The sequence below is a fragment of the Artemia sp. Qi Xiang Cuo genome, chromosome 5 (genome assembly GCF_049724085.1).
Source record: "Artemia sp. Qi Xiang Cuo chromosome 5, ASM4972408v1, whole genome shotgun sequence".
NCBI classification, from domain to species: domain Eukaryota; kingdom Metazoa; phylum Arthropoda; class Branchiopoda; order Anostraca; family Artemiidae; genus Artemia; species Artemia sp. Qi Xiang Cuo.
Window position 1 is genome coordinate 82,445,697 of NC_142798.1, and position 18,481 is coordinate 82,464,177.

At 35.5% G+C, this 18,481-nt stretch overlaps 1 protein-coding gene across 2 annotated transcripts in view; it reads right to left on the reverse strand.

Annotated features, from left to right (window-relative positions):
• LOC148952624 (major facilitator superfamily domain-containing protein 6-A-like) overlaps window positions 1–18,481 on the reverse strand; it is a 747,865-nt gene that overhangs the window by 485,494 nt on the left and 243,890 nt on the right. For both annotated transcript variants that reach the window (XM_089089986.1, XM_089089985.1), the window contains exons 8-9: window positions 17,958–18,043; window positions 2,512–2,683 (exon numbers count right to left, since the gene is read on the reverse strand). In XM_089089986.1, coding sequence (XP_088946112.1) covers window positions 2,512–2,683; window positions 17,958–18,043 — 258 coding nt within the window. The remainder of the gene's footprint in view (window positions 1–2,511; window positions 2,684–17,957; window positions 18,044–18,481) is intronic.

Below are 18,481 nucleotides of genomic sequence, written 5' to 3' on the forward strand. Positions count from 1 at the left end.
ACAACCAGTACCAGTTTTGAAGATTGTTGTTTTCCCTTTAACAAAAATGACCGTCAATGCTTTACATTAATAGAACTGGCGCTTTTAAATTGAATATTTAAGTAGTTTGTAGTAGTAGTAGTAAAACTAACATTTTATTATCAAAAACTCAAAGGCAAAATCAATCGGTAGCACACCAAAAGCGTCACTTGCGAGGGTGTTTCACTAACTAAAAGAGAGAAAAAACAGCAGAAAAAGAAAAAAACTGAAAAAATAAAACAAAACAACAAGTATATTCTATAATAAATAAGAGCGTGAAAGTGAAACCGTGTACCGACAAAATCTACATAGTATTTCTAAACTACATAGTATCATGATACCAAAGCAAAAAAAGTAATTCATACATTTATATAATTTTTAATTCCATTATTCTCAATCTGTTTCGCTAAATAATGTTCGTAACTCTCAGCTATGAAAACAATCACGTGAACGGTGGCGGCAATTCACGAAAATGTGGGGGGAGGCGGGGAGCAAGGATTTTCTTCAATTTTTTTTAATGAAGAAAAAAAACAGAACAACATTGAGTAAATATGCCTAAGACAGGGGGTAATAGATCTTGATTCTCTTAGTTTGCAGCTTCCGCAGCAACCACGATTTACCATGTTGCAGTTACCGCTTCAACAATGGTTAGTTATTTCAAAAAATTATTTTTTGTTAAATATAAAAGGCACTATAATGAATTTAGACTCTTGTGATAATATTATTTCTGGACTGTTATTTATATATGATTATTGATCGTGATTTGGACTACTGCAGCAGTAATACGTAAGCAGTGTGTGGGAGGATTGAAATTTTTGAAAAATGAGTAACTCAAACGGAGCGACTATAGCTTTAACTGAGGCTATGCCTGAGGGTACAGCCAGTGGTCAGTTTTTACGGGAAATTAATTTCAAGCTAGATCTGATATCACGATTAATTGAGGCTACTGAAAAGACTTTGCCGGACGTTTTAGTGAAGGTTACATCAGTTGAAAGCCAGTTTTCTTCTTTAATCCAGAAACTATATGAAAATGTCAAAGCTTGTGAAGAGATGAAAGGAGAACTTGATATGCTTCGGAAGAATTTACGAGCATTGCCTTCTGATTCGTTCGAGATTGAAAGTTTTTGAGAGGAGGAAAAGTGTCCCGGACGGCAGGTTTGCTTGCCCTCCTTGCCAAGAAGAGGAGGAGAATTTGGAGCATTGTCTGGGTCGTTGTCGAGGTCTTTTGGGGGTAAGGGAAAATTTATTTGGGATTGATGGAGTGCTGCTTCCTGATGCCTTAAAAAGTACGTCGTCACAATTTATTTGTCTGGTGGGAAGATATCTCGATGAATATTTTGCAAAAAGAAGAGAGTAGTTTTTTTTATTTTTATTTTTTTCTTTATTATTGTGACGAGTGCTGTAATTTGTTAATCTTGTATGTTATTTGTGTACATGGCCAAATTTTGGCTTGAAATCCACGTTATCTTATCTTATCTTATAATTTTGTAGAATATAGATCCAGAATATAATTTCTACTTTACTGAAAAATTTTCTTTAATTGTTTTCACTTTTCTAACTTTAAGAAATCAAAAATCAAATAAGATTTTAAGGAATAAATATCAGCATATGTATATTAAACTGACAATGCAGATTGTTTTTCAGTAAATTCATATTCATTTGAATTTTTTTCAGTAAAGCACAAATTATATTCTGGCTTTTAGAAAGCTTGGGGTTTCCTACTCATATTAATTTCAGCTCGTTCTGAGTTTGACATTTATTTATTTTAATTTCTGTTTGTTTTGGGTTTCATTTATTTATTGATACTGATTTGTGGTCCTTGGTAGATACTATCCTTGGTAGATTACTTGATTCTATTTTTTTCCATTTTGGTTTAATGGAGTTCCTTACTTTTTTAAAAAAAACTTTGTTAAAAAAGTTTTTTTAATAAATTACAATAAGAATTTATTAGGAATAGACAGGAGATTTAACACCTTAGTATTAAGGGATAATCTAGGTCAAAATTCTAAAAGAAGCAAGAGATTATATAATATGCTTAGTTTTGAAAAGACAGCAGCTTCTTCAAGTAGCTTCTGTAAGAATTGAAAGATTAGTCAACGGTTGCTTTCAAAAAATCTGGGTTGATAATAGAGAAGATTCATGGACAAATCATAAAGACAATTCAAAATAATTTTGAAATTTACTAGGCATGGAATGATGGTAAAAGATTAAGCAGATAAATTAGGGAAAAATCCAAGTGTGCAAAGAAAATTCTAAATGACCAAGGGGCGCAATTATGATAGTAGGAAGGGCTTTTGTTAGAATTACTTCAGATTTATTGTGAAATAGATTAAGGCTCCACGTTGAATATTTAGAATATTAACAATTTCGGACTGAATGGAAAATGGTGTAAAACAAAACAGGCAGAACAAGCAAAGTATGAAGTTGTTCCCAGAAAAAAAGTCAAATGAAGGCGTTAATATGCTAGAAAATCACCAAGTTCACAACACTTACCAAGCAAATAAGTTGGTGCTTTCAACTCGTCAGAGAGGAATATAAAAAGGTAATTTTCTGTAAATCCCCAGTTACTTCCAAGTAGCATCATAAATAAGAGAAAAATAGGAATCTCTGGTATCTTCACCAACTGCTGAAGGTTCCTTAGAAATGATCCTTGAGATTTTTCAGCCTTAAAAGATAAATTAAAATTACTATACCAAAGGATTAACAAATTTCTCTAAATTATATTATATTTTAGTTGCTCCATAGGCCTATAACTATGAGGTGAGGATTTGACCGCCTGCTAATACATGGAATAATTTCTGTACGTTTTAAGTTGTAATGTCTCTACCTACTATCAGTTGAAATTTTTTTTATTATTTTTTTAGTTGCATTAAGAGGCGAGCTGCTACCATACAGTATCTATATTGCAGGTTTAATCTTAAAAGACACTTTAGAATAAAGATAATCTCCCCTACCCCCTCCGTCATTAATTATCTGAGGATACTCACTAAGATAAAAAGAATTTGCCGAAAAATGCAATTTTTTAGGTGGCACCCCCCCCCCCTCACCGCAAATAATTAATTAAGCTTCAAGTGTAAAGTCTCATTTAAATAAAGCATAAAAAATTCTTTATAATAAATATTTATAATAACTATATATATATATATATATATATATATATATATATATATATATATATATATATATATATATATATATATATATATATATATATATATATATATATATATATATATATATATAAAAATATATATATATATATATATATATATATATATATATATATATATATATATATATATATATATATATATATATATATATATATATATATATATATATATATATATATATATATATATATATATATATATATATATATATATATATATATATATATATATATATATATCAAACCGTTCGTGGTAACGAACTAAAAGTAAGGAGCGACTCGTGTCAATAGTAACCAAAATTATAAAAGACGAAACTTTTGTATCAATACAACCATCAAAAGAATTGGCTTTTTTATGCTGATTCTAAATATATAGTAATTATTAATGCCTGGTTTTCGAAAATGCCTGGATTTCGAAAAACGGGGAAAAAATTCCCAAAAGTCAAATAATCCTTTTGAAAATTGCCCCATCAGATTATGTATCAGAGAACCCTACTCTAGAGGTTTTAGGGTCCGATCTGCATAAATATGGAATTTTGTATTTTTGCTAGAACAAAGATCACGAATGTGTTATTTTTTTCCCATGGGTCATCGAACCGAAAACTGAGAAAGGGCTCATTAAAACGGGATTTAAAAGTTATAGGGCCTGATAAAAAAGATTGGAGGGCAACTAGCCCCCCTTTACCGCCCACTTTTTCCCTAAAGTCGTTCGAACAAAATTCTAAGATGGCCATTTTAGCATAGTTAGAGGGTCCAATAATTATGCGTTTGGGGATAAAGTGACCCTCCACAGCCTCTTGGGAAAGGGTTGTAAGTAATGAAATTTCCCCATTGTTTACATACAGTATTTGTTATTAAACAAAAGTAAAAAAAGAATACGGTATTGGGCTTTACAGTCCCTACCGGTAGTGCTGATCCCCGTTTCATGGCCCTTCAGCCAGGAAGTGCCATGGGGAGTTGGGAGCCAGCCTTCTGTGCTGTTGAACACCCTTCCTGTTTTTGTTATTGAGAATTATTAAATAAAAAAAAACATGTTTTTTTTTACTGAAAGTAAGGAACGATGTTAAAACTTAAAACGAACAGAAATTATTCCGTATATGAAAGGGTCTGTCCCCTCCTGAACGCCTGGCTCTTTACGCTAAAGTTTTTTAGACAATAAGTTTCAAAAAAATAAGAGTTGTGCGAAAGTCAAACTTTAGCGTAAAGAGCGAGGCGTTGAGCAGGGGATAGCCCCTTTCATATACGGAATAATTTCTGTTTGTTTTAAGTTTTAACGTCGTTCCTTACTTTCAGTTAAAAAAAACTTTTTTGGAGGGCCACTCGGCGCCCCCCCCGTGCCCATCATTCCCCCAGACACATCCAATCAAAATTGTGAGATAGCTGTTTTGTTCAGAGTAGTTGATTTCCAGATAGAAAATATGTTTTTGAGGAGGATACTCCCCTACAACCCTCGGGGCAAGGGTTTTAAGTTATGCCCTGGGGGCATATAAGGTTTTTATAGAAGGCATTGTCATTGAAATTTCAAGAAAGGCTCATTCGATTAGAAATTCAAAGGGCTAGTGCTCTTTTTAATAGTTGAAATTGATTGGAGGGCAACTAGCCCCCCCCCCCTCCCCACGCCCATCTTTCCCCCAAACATATTCAATCAAAATTTTGAGATAGCACTTTGTTCAGTGTCGTTCTTTTCTAGATATAACAAATGTTTTTGAGGAGGACACTCCCCCACAACCCTCGGGCAGGGGTTTTAAGTTATGGCCTGGGGGCATATAAGGTTTTTATAGAAGGCGTTGTCATAAAAACTTCAAAAAGGGCTCATTTGATTGGAAATTAAAAGGGCTAGTGCCCTTTTTAATAGTTGAAAGTGATTGGACGGTAACTAACCCCCCTCTCACGCTCACCTTTTCATAGGCAGCGCCCTAGCGCTGCCTAATTAAAGAGCGATGTGGGCACAATGTTTTGTTTTTTGTTGTTTTTTTTCCATACCCGGGCACTTCGTATCGAAGGAGTCGTCGTAGAAACTTCGAAATAGACTCACTCGATTGGAAATTGGAGTGGCTAGTGCCCTTTTAAATAGTCGAAAGTGATGGGAGGGAAACTACCCCCCCCCCCCCCACGCCCATCATTCCCCCAAACACGTCCAATCAAATATTGAGATAGCCATTTTGTTCAGCGTAGTTGATTTCCAGATAGAAAATATTTTTTTGAGGAGGATTCTCCCCCACAACCCTCAGGGGAAGGGTTTTAAGTTATGCCCTGGGGGCAAAAAGGTTGCTATGGAAGCTTTTGTCGAAGTAACTTAAAAACAGCCTCATTTGAATGGAAATTCAAAGGGCTAGTGCACATGTTAATAGTTAAAAGTGCTTGGAGGGCACGTAGCCCCCTCCCACGCCCATCATTCCCCCAAATACATCCAATAAAAGTTTTGAAATAGCCATTTTGTTCAGCGTAGTTTATTTCCAGATAGAAAATATGTTTTTGAGGAGGACACTCCCCCACAACCCTCAGGGCAAGGGTTTTAAGTTATGCCCTGGGGGTATATAAGGTTTTTATAGAAGCCGTTGTCGCAGAAACTTTAAAACAGGCTCATTCGATTGGAAATTTAAAGGGCTAGTTCCATTCTTAATACTCGAAAGTGATTGGAGGGGAACTAGCCCCTCCCCCACGCCCATCATTCTCCCAAACATCCAATTAAAATATTTAGATAGCCATTTTGTTCAGCGTAGTTGATTTCCAGATAGAAAATATGTTTTTGAGGAGGAGACTCCCCAACAACCCTCTGGGCAAGGGTTTTCAGTTATATCCTGGGGTATATAAAGTTTTTATAGAAGGCGTTGTCATAGAACATTCAAAAGGGGCTCATTTGATTGAAAATTCAAAGGGCTAGTGCCCTTTTTAATAGTTGAAAGTGATTGGAGGGCAACTCGCCCCCCCCCCCTTTGTCCATCATTCACCAACATATCTCAAATCAGATTATAAAGATTGTCAGTGTATATAGCGTGGTTGATTTTTAGATAGTGTATATGTTTACGACAAAGAAAATACCCCACAGCCCTGAGGGCACTGGTTATAAATTACTCTCTGAAAATGATAACTGTTTTTATAGAAAGCGTCGTCATAGAAACTTCAAAAAAAGCTCATTCAATTGGAAATTCAAAGGGACTAGTGCCCTTTTTAATAGTCGAAAATGATTGCAAGGCAACTAGCCCCCCCTCCCTCTCGCCCATCATTCCCCAAAACACATCCAATAAAAATTTTGAGATGGCCATTTTGTTCAGCGTAGTTGATTTACAGATAGAAAATATATTTTTGAGGAGGATACTCCGTCACAGCCCTCAGGGCAAGGGTTTTAAGTTATACCCTGGGGGCATATAAGGTTTTTATAGAAGAAGTTGTCGTAGAAACTTCAGAAAAGGGCTCATTCGATTTGAAATTCAAAGGGCTAGTGTCCTTTTTAATAGTCGAAAGTGACTAGTAATATTTTTTTTGTTGTTGTTGTTGTTTAAACAAGGGCCCTTCGTATCCAAGGAGTTGTCGTGGGAATTTCGAAAGGAGCTCAGTCAATTGAAAATAGAAAGGGCTGATACCCTTTTTAATACTCGAAAGTGATGGAAGGGCAACTAATTCACCTTCCACTCCCACCCTCCCCTTTGCCCATCATGTTTAAAAACTAAATGTTGCCTTAAGATTAAATCAAAATGCACTATGATAATGCTAATTCCCAATAAGGCATCTCAGCAGTATCCCGAGAACGACTGAGGGTATTATGTTCAAACTTTCGAGGCTACTTCTGCCCTTAAAATTTAACCAAATCAAAATAATGTAAGTGCATCAAAGCTATCAAAGAAAATAAACAGATTTTTTTGCGAATGGTATCAAGTTTTCCATTTTAGGTCGACTAGAGGTGAGGTATGAAACTAAGTTAAACAGTACTATTTGTATACAGATTTTCAAAATGGTGTATGTTGTTAAGAATTGCTGAGAATTTTTCTCCAACATACAAATAGCAGGCCAAACTATAAAGTCTTACAAAACGAAAAGATTTAAAGTGTTATTTCTTTTTCCCTGAAAAGACTATGTCAATATAAAACGAACAGAAATTAATTTAAAAAAAATTTCCACAAAATATTTCAAAGAAAAGCAAAGAACTCCATTAAACAAAAAATGAGCAAAAATAAAATCAAATAATCCTAAGCTCGAAACTACCACAAATCAGCATCTATAAATAAATGAAACCCAAAACAAACAGAAATTAAAATAAATAACCGAGTCAAACTCAAAACGAGCAGAAATTTACATAATTTGGCCCTAAAACCCCTATGCCTTCCCAAGGCCAGAACAAAATTTGCACTTTACTGAAAAAAATATAAATGTTTTTACTTTTATAACTTTAAAAAATCAAATAATTTTAACATTTTGATTACTAAATATCAGTATATGTATATTAAACTGACAATGCACATTCATTTGTATTTTTTTCAGTAAAGTGCAAATTTAATAGTCAAAAGTGATTTGAGGGCAACTAATCCCCCTTCCACTCCCACCTTCCAATGCCCGACCTCCCACGCCAACCCTTCCATTTCTGCTCTTAAAGTTTAACCAAATCAAAATAGCGTAAGTGTATCCAAGCTATCAAAGAAAGTAAACAGATTTTTTATTGCGAATGGTATCAAGTTTTCCATTTCAAGTAGGTCAACTAGAGGAGGTATGAAACTAAATTAAACAGTGCTATTTGTGTCGAGATTTTTAAAAGGGTGTATGTTGTTAAACACTGCTGAAAATTTTTCTCCAGCATACAAATAGCAGGTCAAACTATAAAGTCCTTAAAAAACGAAAAGATATAAAGGGTTATTTTCCTTTTCCTGAAAAGACTATGTCAATATAAAATGAATAGAAATTAATTTAAAAAACTTTTCCCACCAAACAAGTCTTTCAAAAACAAGTAAAGAACTCCATTAAAAAAAAATGAGCAAAAATAAAATCCAATAATATACCAAGTGTGAAATTACCACAAGTCAGCATTTATAAATAAATGAAACCCAAAACAAACAGAAATTACAAAAAATAACCGAGTTAAACTCAAAACGAGCAGAAATTAACATAAGTTGGGTGCAAAACCCCTATGCCTTCCCAAGGCCAGAACAAAATTTGCACATTACTGAAAAATACAAATGAATCTGCATTGTCAGTCTAATATACATATACTGATATTTAGTAATCAAAATGTTAATCTTATTTGATTTATTAAAGTTATAAAAGTAAAAAAATTTATATTTTTGCCCATTTTTTGTTTAATGGAGTTCTTTACTTTTCAATGAAAAACCTATTTTGTGGAAAAAGTTTTTTAAATTAATTGAGAATAAACCAAGAACTATTCAAAACTATTCACGAGGCTATTCAAGAAAATTTGGAAAAAGAAAATACCCTTTGTTTAAATCCCTTACCTGGTTCTGAGAGACCTAATATTGAACTAAGTAAATATTACTGTCTTCCCCACAACCCAAAAACTTCCACTGCAGGTTACACAGAATTTAAATGGCATAGTATCGGCAGGAGGAGACGGTTATATAGTATTTTTTAATAAAGCTTCTCATTTTAATTAAACGACCCTTGTATTTTCGGAGTCACTCTTAAAGACTTAGGACAAAAGTAAAAGTTTAGAGTAAAGAGCGAGGTATTCAACAGGGGGCAAAGCCCACATATGCGGAAAAATTTTTGTGCGTTGCTACTTACTTTCAGTTGAAAAAAAACTCGTTTTTTTATAATTAATCTCTGATTATTCTTTGAATAAAGCCAGAAATCTGGCTTCCTCTTCATGGAAAATTCCCTCTCCCTTGAAAAACTAGTCCATTACAAGTTCTTTCTATTTAAAACACACCCTCCCCGGACACTCCCCCAGAGCAATTTCATCCCTGTTTCAAATTACCCTCCAGGATATTTCTTGTGGACGGTTCCCCCTGAAAAATTCTCCATTTCATACTTTATTTGAAAAATACTTTGATTTCTGATCACTTTTCCAATCGGGCATGAAGTACCCCTTCCGTGAAAAATCTCCCCTCCCCAGTGGAAAGTTGTTCCCACAGAAAAATCCACCTTGAAGAAATTTCTTCTCCGGAAAATTCCCACATAGAGAATTTTTCCCGCGGAAAATCTCCTCCTGTGAAAAAACCCTCCAGACAATTCCAACCCCGTTGTAATTTTCCCCCCAGACAATTCCCCTGTAACATCTCTACATGTAAAATTGAGACGGCAAAGAGAAAGTAAGACAAGTAAAAAGGATTTCGTATAGGAATTCTGTGAAATTTCCCAAGTGTAAAATTTCCCCTGAAAAGTTCACCTCCAGAAAATTCCCTCCCCATGAAAAATTTTCCTAGTGTAAATTCCTACCCAGCAGAAACTTCCCCCAGAAAATTGTCTGCATCAAACAGTTCGGGGTAACAGTTCGGGTGTAAGTAAGGAGCGACCCAGCTCAATGGTAACCGAAATTCTATAAAACGGCTTTTTGATACCAATAGATACATCAAAAGAATCATATTTCAATGCTGGATTAAAATATATAACTTTCATCAAGTTTAGTTTTACCCATCAAAAGTTACGGGCCTGAGAAAACTTGGCTGATTTTCGAAAAAAGGGGAAAAGACCCCCTAAAAGAACCTTATTATAGAACCTTAATGAAAATCACACCATCATATTCAGCGTATCAGAGAACCCTACTGTAGAGGTTTCAAGCTCCTATCTACAAAAATGTGGTGATCGTTTTTTTTTTCAGGGGTGATCGTATCGATCCAGTGGCCCTAGAATATCGTGGGAGGGCTCATTGGAACGGAAATTGAAAGTCCTAGTACCCTTTTTAAGTGACCAAAAAAATGTAGGGCAACTAGGCCCCCTCCCACGCTCATTTTTTTCCCAAAGTCACCTGATCAAAATTTTCAGATAGCCATTTTGTTCAGCATGGTTGAAAATATAATAACTATGTGCTTAAGGATGACTTAATCCCCCAAAGTCCCCGTGGGGAGGGTTTAAAGTTATGAACTTTACCCAATGTTAACATATAGTATTGGTTATTAGAAAGTATACAGACGTTTTCAGGGGGGATTTTTTCTGGTAGTAGGGGGGTGGGTGGGTCGGGGGTTATTTGGGAGGATATTTCCATGAAGGTAGTGTTCAAGGGGGAAGGAACATTGCTATGAAGGGGGCGCCGGATTTCCCAGCATTATTTAAAAAAAAGATCAGAAATTAAATATAAAAAAACAAGTTTTCCAACTGAAAAAAAGGAGTAACATCAAAACTTAAAACGAACAGAAAATATTAGGTGTATGATTGGGTTCACCCCCTAGTCAATACCTCGCTCTTTGAGCCAAAGATTTTTTAGTACTTTCATAAGAGCTATCTATACTGAATTAAATAAAAAAACTTTTTAATTGTCAAAAACTTTTTAATAGCCTTTTTGTTTTCAATCGAATGAGTCCTTTTCGAAGTTCCCTCGACAACTCCTTCGATACGAAGTGCCCTGGTCTAAACAACAACAAAAAATAATACATTATACCCACTTCGATCTTTACTATAAAAATGTCAAGCCTTCCAATCACTTTTGACTATTAAAAAGAGCACTAGGTCTTTCGATTTCCAATCGAATGAGCCCTTTTGGAAACGACAACACTTTCTATAAACACCTTATATACCCCCAGGGCATAAATTATAACCCTTACCTAAAGGTCTGTTAGGGTGGTTGTCATCCTCTAAGACCAAATTTCCATAACTTTCAACTACATTAAACAACATGGCTATCTCAAAATTTTGATTGGATGTGTTTGGGGAAATGGTGGGCGTGAGAGGAGTGTTAGTCGCCTTCCAATCACTTTCGACCATTACTAAGGGCACAAGCCACTCCAATTTCCAATTGAATGAGCGCTTTTCAAAGTTTCTACGACAACTTCTTCGATACGAAGTGCCCTACTCTAAAGGTAAAAATTAATAAACAATACATTGTGCCAACATCGTTCTTATATGCCCCCAGGTCATAACTTAAAACCCTTGCCCTGAGGGTTGTGTTCTCCTCTTTACTTAGTCCCCGTTTCTTGTCTCGTTCTCGAGTGTCCCCGTTCTTTACTTAGGCAGCGCGATCGTGCTGCCTATGATTTATACAGCAACTTTCTATATAAACCTTATATGCCCCCAGGGCATAACTTACAACCCTTGCACTGAGGGCTCTGAGGGGGTTATTATTCTAAAAGACCTAATTTCCAGAACGTTCAACTACGTTGAACAAAATCGAAATCTCAAAATTTTGATTGGATGTGTTTTGGAAAATGGTGGGCGTGAGAGGAGCGTTAGTCGCTATCCAAGCACTTTCAACTATTAAAAAAGGCACTAGCCCTTTCAATTTCCAATTGAATGAGCCCTTTTGAAGTTTCTACGACAACGCTTTCAATAAAAACTTTATATGCCCTAGGGCATAACTGACAATCCTTGCCCTGAGGGATGTGGGGGGAGGGGTTGTCATCCTTAAGACCTAATTTCCAAAACTTTCAACTACGTTGAATAAAATGGCTATCTAAAAATTTTGATAGGATGTATTTGGGGAAAAAGTGGGCGTGAGAGGGGGGTTAGTTGCCCTCAAATCACTTTCGACTATTAAAAAGGGTGCTATCACTTTGAATTTCAAATCGAATGAGCCCTTTTTCAAGTTTTTAGGACAAAGATTTCAATAAAGACCTTGTATGCCTCAAGGGCATAACTTATAATCCTTGCCCTAAGGGTTGTGGAGGAGTGTCCTCCTCAAAAAAATATTTTCTATCTTGAAATCAACAACGCTGAACAAAATGGCTATCTAAAATTTTTATTGGATGTGTTTGGGGGAATGACGCGCGGGGGGGGGGGGGGTAGTTGCCCTCAAATAGCTTTTGACTATTAAAAAGGGCAATAGCCCTTTGAATTTCCAATCGAAAGAGCTTTTTTTTGAAGTTTCTGCGACCACGCCTTCTTTAAAAACCTTATATGCCCCCAGGGCATAACTTAAAACCCTTGACCTGAGGGCTGTGGGGAAGTGTCATCCTCAAAAACATTTTTTCTGTTTGGAAATCAACTACGCAGAACAAAATGGCTGTCTCAAAATTTTGATTGGATGTGTTTAGGGGAATGATGAGCGTGGCGGGGGGCTAGTTGTCCTCCAATCACTTTCGACTATTAAAAAGGGTACCAGCCCTTCGAATTTCCAATCGAATGAGCCTGTTTTGAAGTTTCTACGACAACACCTTCTATTAAAACCTTATATGCCCCCAGGGCATGACTTAAAACCCTTGCCCTGAGGGTTGGGGGGAGTGTCCTCCTCAAAAACATATTTTCTATCTGGAAATTAACTACGCTGAACAAAATGGCTCAAAATTTTGATTGGATGTATTTGGGGGAATGATAGGCATAGGGGGGGGGGGGGGTAGTTGCCCTCCAACCACTTTCGACTATTAAATAGGGCACTAAAAATCTCAATTTCCATTCGAATGAGCCTCTTTTGAAGTTTCTACGACAACCCCTTCCATATGAAGTGCCCAACTCTCAAGGAAAAAAATAATAAATAGTACATTGTGCCAACATCGTTCTTATTGTCCTCAGGGCATAAATGAAAATCCTTGACCCGAGGGTTGTGGGGGAGTGTCCTCCTCAAAAAAATATTTTCCATCTGGAAATCAACTAGGCTGAACAAACTGGCTATCTCAAAATTTTGAGTGGATGTGTTTGGGGAAATGATGGGCGTGGGGGGGGGGCAAGTTGCCCTCCAAACATTTTCGAATATTAAAAATGGCACTAGCCCATTGAATTTCTAATCAAATGAGCCTTTTTTGAAGTTTCTACGACAACGCCTTCTATAAAAAACTTAAGTGCCCCCAGGGCATAATTTAAAACCCTTGCCCTGAAGGTTTTGGGGGAGTGTCCTCCTCAAAAGCATATTTTCTATCTGGAAATCAACTACGCTGAACAAAATGGCTATCTCAAAATTTTGATTGGATGTGTTTGGGGAAATGATGGACGTGGGGGGGGGCTAGTTGCCCTTCAATCACTTTCGACTATTAAAAAGGGTACTAGTCCTTCGAATTTCCAATCAAAAGAGCTTTTTTTTGAAGTTTCTACGACCACGCCTTCTATAAGAACCTTATATGGCCCCAAGGCATAACTTAAAACCCTTGTCCTGAGGGTTTTGGGGGAGTGTCCTCCTCAAAAACATATTTTCTGTCTGGAAATAAACTACGCTGATCAAAATGGTTGTCTAAAAATTTTGATTGGATGTGTTTGGGGGAATGATGGGTGTGGGGGGGTCAGATGCCCTACAATTACTTTCGACTATGATAAAGGGCACTAGAACTCTTAGTTTCCGCTCGAATGAGCCCCCTTTGAAGTTTCTATGACGACCTCTTCCATATGAAGTGCCCTGCTCTAAAGGAAAAAAATAATACATAGTACATTGTGCCAACATCGTTCTCATACGCCCCCAGGGCATAACCTACAACCCTTGCCCCGAGGGTTGTGGGGGAGTGTCCTCCTCAAAACATATATTTTCTATCTGGAAATCAACTACGCTGAACAAAATGGCTATCTCAAAATTATGAATGAATGTGTTTTGGGGAAAGATGGGCGTGGGGGGGCTAGTTGCCCTCCAATCACTTTTGACTATTAAAAAGGGTACTAGCCACTCCAATTTATAATCGAATGAGTCCTTTTCGAAGCTTCTACGACAACTCCTTCGATACGAAGTGCCCGGCTGAAGAAAAAAAACACATTGTTCCCACATCGTTCTTTATTTAGGCAGCGCTAGCGCGCTGCCTATGATATATTCTTATGCAAAATAAGGTTGTTCTGAAAACAAAGCTATTTTAATTCCTTGTCAATAAGTTAAGGGATTATTTTGGATAGGATCATCTGAATCTAGGTTTCAAACATAGAGCTTAGGTGAATAAACCCTTAGGGCCAGGACTGACTGCCTATTTTTAAAATGACAAAACTAATAATCAAATTATTCTCCACTTCAGCTAAATTGACCTTTTTTCGTAAGGGGCAGAACTATCTGACCATCATATATTCGTTATTTTTCTTTATAGATGTGTTAATTCATCATTTTCAAACAAAATGGCTAGACTTCTATTTGCTGCAAGTATCTATTTTTGAAAGTAATGGAGATCGATATCACTATTTTACTAATTAGCTAAACTTCTCAAAATAAATAAATTGAAAGTTATTTGTTAACTTGAAACAAACAATTACAGAGCAATATTTTTTCTTGTCACTGTCCTCAGAATAAAAAACTGTTCTTCATTTTCATTCTTCTCATTCTTCTTTTCATTTCTTCTTTTGTCTGGCCTTTCTTTCTTATTTTACTTTTACTTTGCTTAAGAGCTTTTACTTTCTCATTTTATGAAAAACAAATTCAAATCTCAACGTCAGAATTAATACCATTATCCTCAACTGCGAGATTTTTCACACATAAATTTACAGAATGATACTGCCAAAAATCTGAAATGCGAGAATGGGAAACGTAATAAATAAGGTTGTGGTTATTACTTCGAACTTGATTGCTTCAATTACTTCACTCATTACTTCATTACTGTAATTAGTCATAATTATCTTCAATTAAGCATCATTACTTCATTTAACTTGTTATCATTATTAATAACGCTATTTAGCAAACACTATTTTCTTATATTTACCTCAGCGCAGAGATAATAGGCCTCTTAGTCAGAAATGGGGGATATGAGTTCTGTTCGCTCTATAGTAACAAAAAAGTTGAAAATGTCTATTAGTTATTTGGAGAAGCTGTAAAATGTTTATACAAGATAAAATGTACATACGAAATACTACCAAAATTAGGACCTAATAAAAAGTAATTTTATTTCAATAAATGAACAAAAGAAACTAGAGAAAATGAACATTCTCTAGACAGTTATTTGTCAACCTTAGCATATTTTGTCTGGCTCTTGTATAATTTCTCAGATGAAAGTGATGGCAACCGTTCTGCTACCCTAACCAGCCCTTAAGTGACTGCATTCAAAAACACTAATCCTTTCAACTACTACTAAAGCAGTGTTTACTCCTTTCACACTTAATCCAACGATGACTGCTCCTACAAATGTCAATTTCACCGCAAATATTAGCCTGTAACGACAAGTCTTATCGCAATTACTTCAACAAATACTACCCTTACTGCAGTTAAACCTACCATGACAGCTTCTATCTCGATTACCACAATAGTCCTATCCATGGGTAGTACTGTCACAACGAATCCTGATTTAATTAATACTACTACGGGTACTCTTGCTAGGATAAAACTTACCCCTGCTACTTCTACTGTCGTTGTTTCTGCTACTGATACTACAACTCTTACTACAGCCATACGACTATTCCTACTATGAATTCTGCAAGGGCAGCTACTCCCATATCCTGGTGGTATTTCTACCCTGATTACTAGTGCTATTAAAGCTACAATTCCTATCATGCCTTCTACTACCACTAATAATGTTTTGTACATATGCTGTACCTGAGGTCGGATCCTGAGCTGGGTTGAAATCCTTCCTCAGCTTATTGCTTGGCTTAATTTTATGTTCGTATTTTGATACATCTCTTCGTCTATAGAATTATCGGTTCGTTTAAAGTCTTCTATATAAGAGCTAATACTTCTGATAAGATTTAATTCCTGTTGATTATTAAATAAAAAAAACAAGTTTTTTAAACTGAAAGTAAGGAGCGACAATAAAACTTAAAACGAACAGAAATTATTCCGTATATGAAAGGGGCTGTCCCCTCCTCAACGCCTCGCTCTTTACGCTAAAGTTTTTTATTGTTTTAAAAAATAAAGTTGTGAGAAAGAGTCAAACTTTAGCGTAAAGAGCGAGGCGTTGAGGAGGGACAGCCCCTTTCATATACGGAATAATTTCTGTTCGTTTGAAGTTTTATTGTCGCTCCTTACTTTGAGTTAAAAAAACTTGTTTTTTTTATTTAATTTTTGAACGTTTTTGAATAAATACAGCTTTTGATCTTGGTTCACCGTACATGAATAATTAAAACAAAATTTTCATATTAATTTACTTTTATTTAGTTAAATGGCTTTCTCAAAACTTGTTTAATTATATTTACAAACGTTTTCTTTAGTAATAAATATACATAGCTTATGAATTAACTTACTTAACGAACTTCTATATTCATATATTTTTAATTTGAATATTAGGGGGTTCGCCCCCTAGTCAATACCTTGCTCTTTAAGCGAAAGTTCGAATTTTGTTCCAATTCTTTAAAAATGACCGCTTAATCACAAAGGCCGTTAATTAGAATAAATAGCTCTTATGAAAGTACTAAGAAATCTTTGGCTTAAAGAGCGGGGTATTGATTACGGGGTGAACCCAATCATATATGTAATATTTTCTGTTCGTTTGAAGTTTCGATGTTGCTGCTATTGCAGTTGAAATACTTGTTTTTTTTATATTTAATTTCTGATCTTTTTTTAGATAATGCTGGGAAGTCCGGCGTCCCCTTCATAGCAATGTCCCTTCCCCAATGAAAAATTCCTTCATGGAAAGATCCTCCCACATAACCCCCGACACCCACCCCAACTACCAGAAAAAATCTCCCCAGAAAACGTCTGTATACTTCCAAATAACCAATACTATATGTTAACATTGGGTAAAGTTCATAACTTTCAGCCCTCCCCCAGGAACTTCGGGGGATTAAGTCATCCTAAAAGACATACTTATAATATTTTCGAACATGCTGAACAAAATGGCTATCTCAAAATTTTGATCAGGTGACTTTGGGAAAAAAATCGGTGTGGGAGGGGGCCTAGTTGCCCTTCATTCTTTTTGGTCACTTAAAAAGGTCACTAGAACTTTTAATTTTCATTCCAATGAGCCCTTCCACGATATTCTAGGACAACTAGGTCGATACGATCACCCCTGGGGAAAAAAAACAAAAACAAACAAACAAACAAACAAATAAACACGCACCCGTGATCTTTCGTCTGGCAAAAAATTCAAAACTCCACATTTTGTAGATGGGAGCTTGAAACCTCTAAAGTTGGGTTCTGTGATACACTGGATCTGATTGCGTTATTTTCATTAAGGTTCTGTAACTTTTAGGGGTTTCCCCCTATTTTCAAAAATTAGGCAAATTTTCTCAGGCGCCTAACTTTTAATGGGTACAATTAAAATTAATAAAATTTATATATTTTACATCAACATTTACATTTGATTCTTTTAATGTAACTATTTGTATAAAAATACTATTTTCTGGAGTTTCGGGTACTATTGAGCCGGGTCACTCTTTGCATACAGTTAAGTACCACGAACTGTTTGATAATATCGCTTAAAACTTTTTGTTATAAATGTTTATTTAATTTAGGGGTCAAGGGGATTAATTGAATTAATTTAATATAGTTAAGGGTTAGGTCTTTAGGGGTCCTAAATAACTTCAACATATTTACTACGTGGGTGTTAAACCAATTTATTATATTTATTTTATATTCTAGGATTTTTTTTTAGCAGTGACGCGTCATTGAGGATTCGGGAGATTCAGACTAAGCATCGATAATAATTTTTTTTTCTTTGAAAAACAAAAAAAGACTAAAACAGCTCGGATAAAAACAAATAGTCCTTTAACCTTTCTAGAAAAACAGAAAACGTGACGACAGCTGGAACAGAAACAAATAAAACCCTTTTGGAAAAAAATCTTCACATATTTTTTTTGCTTTTTCAGAAACAGTTTTTGCACGAAAGCTCAATATTAATCACAGTACCTTTACATCCAGCTTCCAGACAAGAAATACAACAATGATCAGTAGTGCATCTGACAGATAAAATATTACTGAATAATCTCTGCTTCCTGAAAAATACAAAAATATTAGGAGATTTTCCAAAGATACCTCTTACAGACCAATGAGATAAACTTACTTTCCCTACAAAATTTACTTATATTTGTTCCACGATATGATTTACTAGCAATCGAGCCTTATATGTGTTTACACCAACAAATTAAAGTTTAATAGAACCACTCTAACATGAATGATCAACCGTTGCCAGATTCAGAGCTTTCATGGTCTCAAGGACTTACGTAGGTAAATGAAATTGTATGGCCTTTATATAAGAGTTCCAATTGACAATACAGTATATCCAGAATTTCTTACCTACCTACGAGAGGGACTTAGATATGGAGATTTCCCTTGAGTTTGGCTAAAAGGACCCCTGAAAGTAAAAAAAAATAAGACTTGGAAATGTAAATACTTCACACCTTGAACCCGCTCTAAGGATAAGTCATCTCATT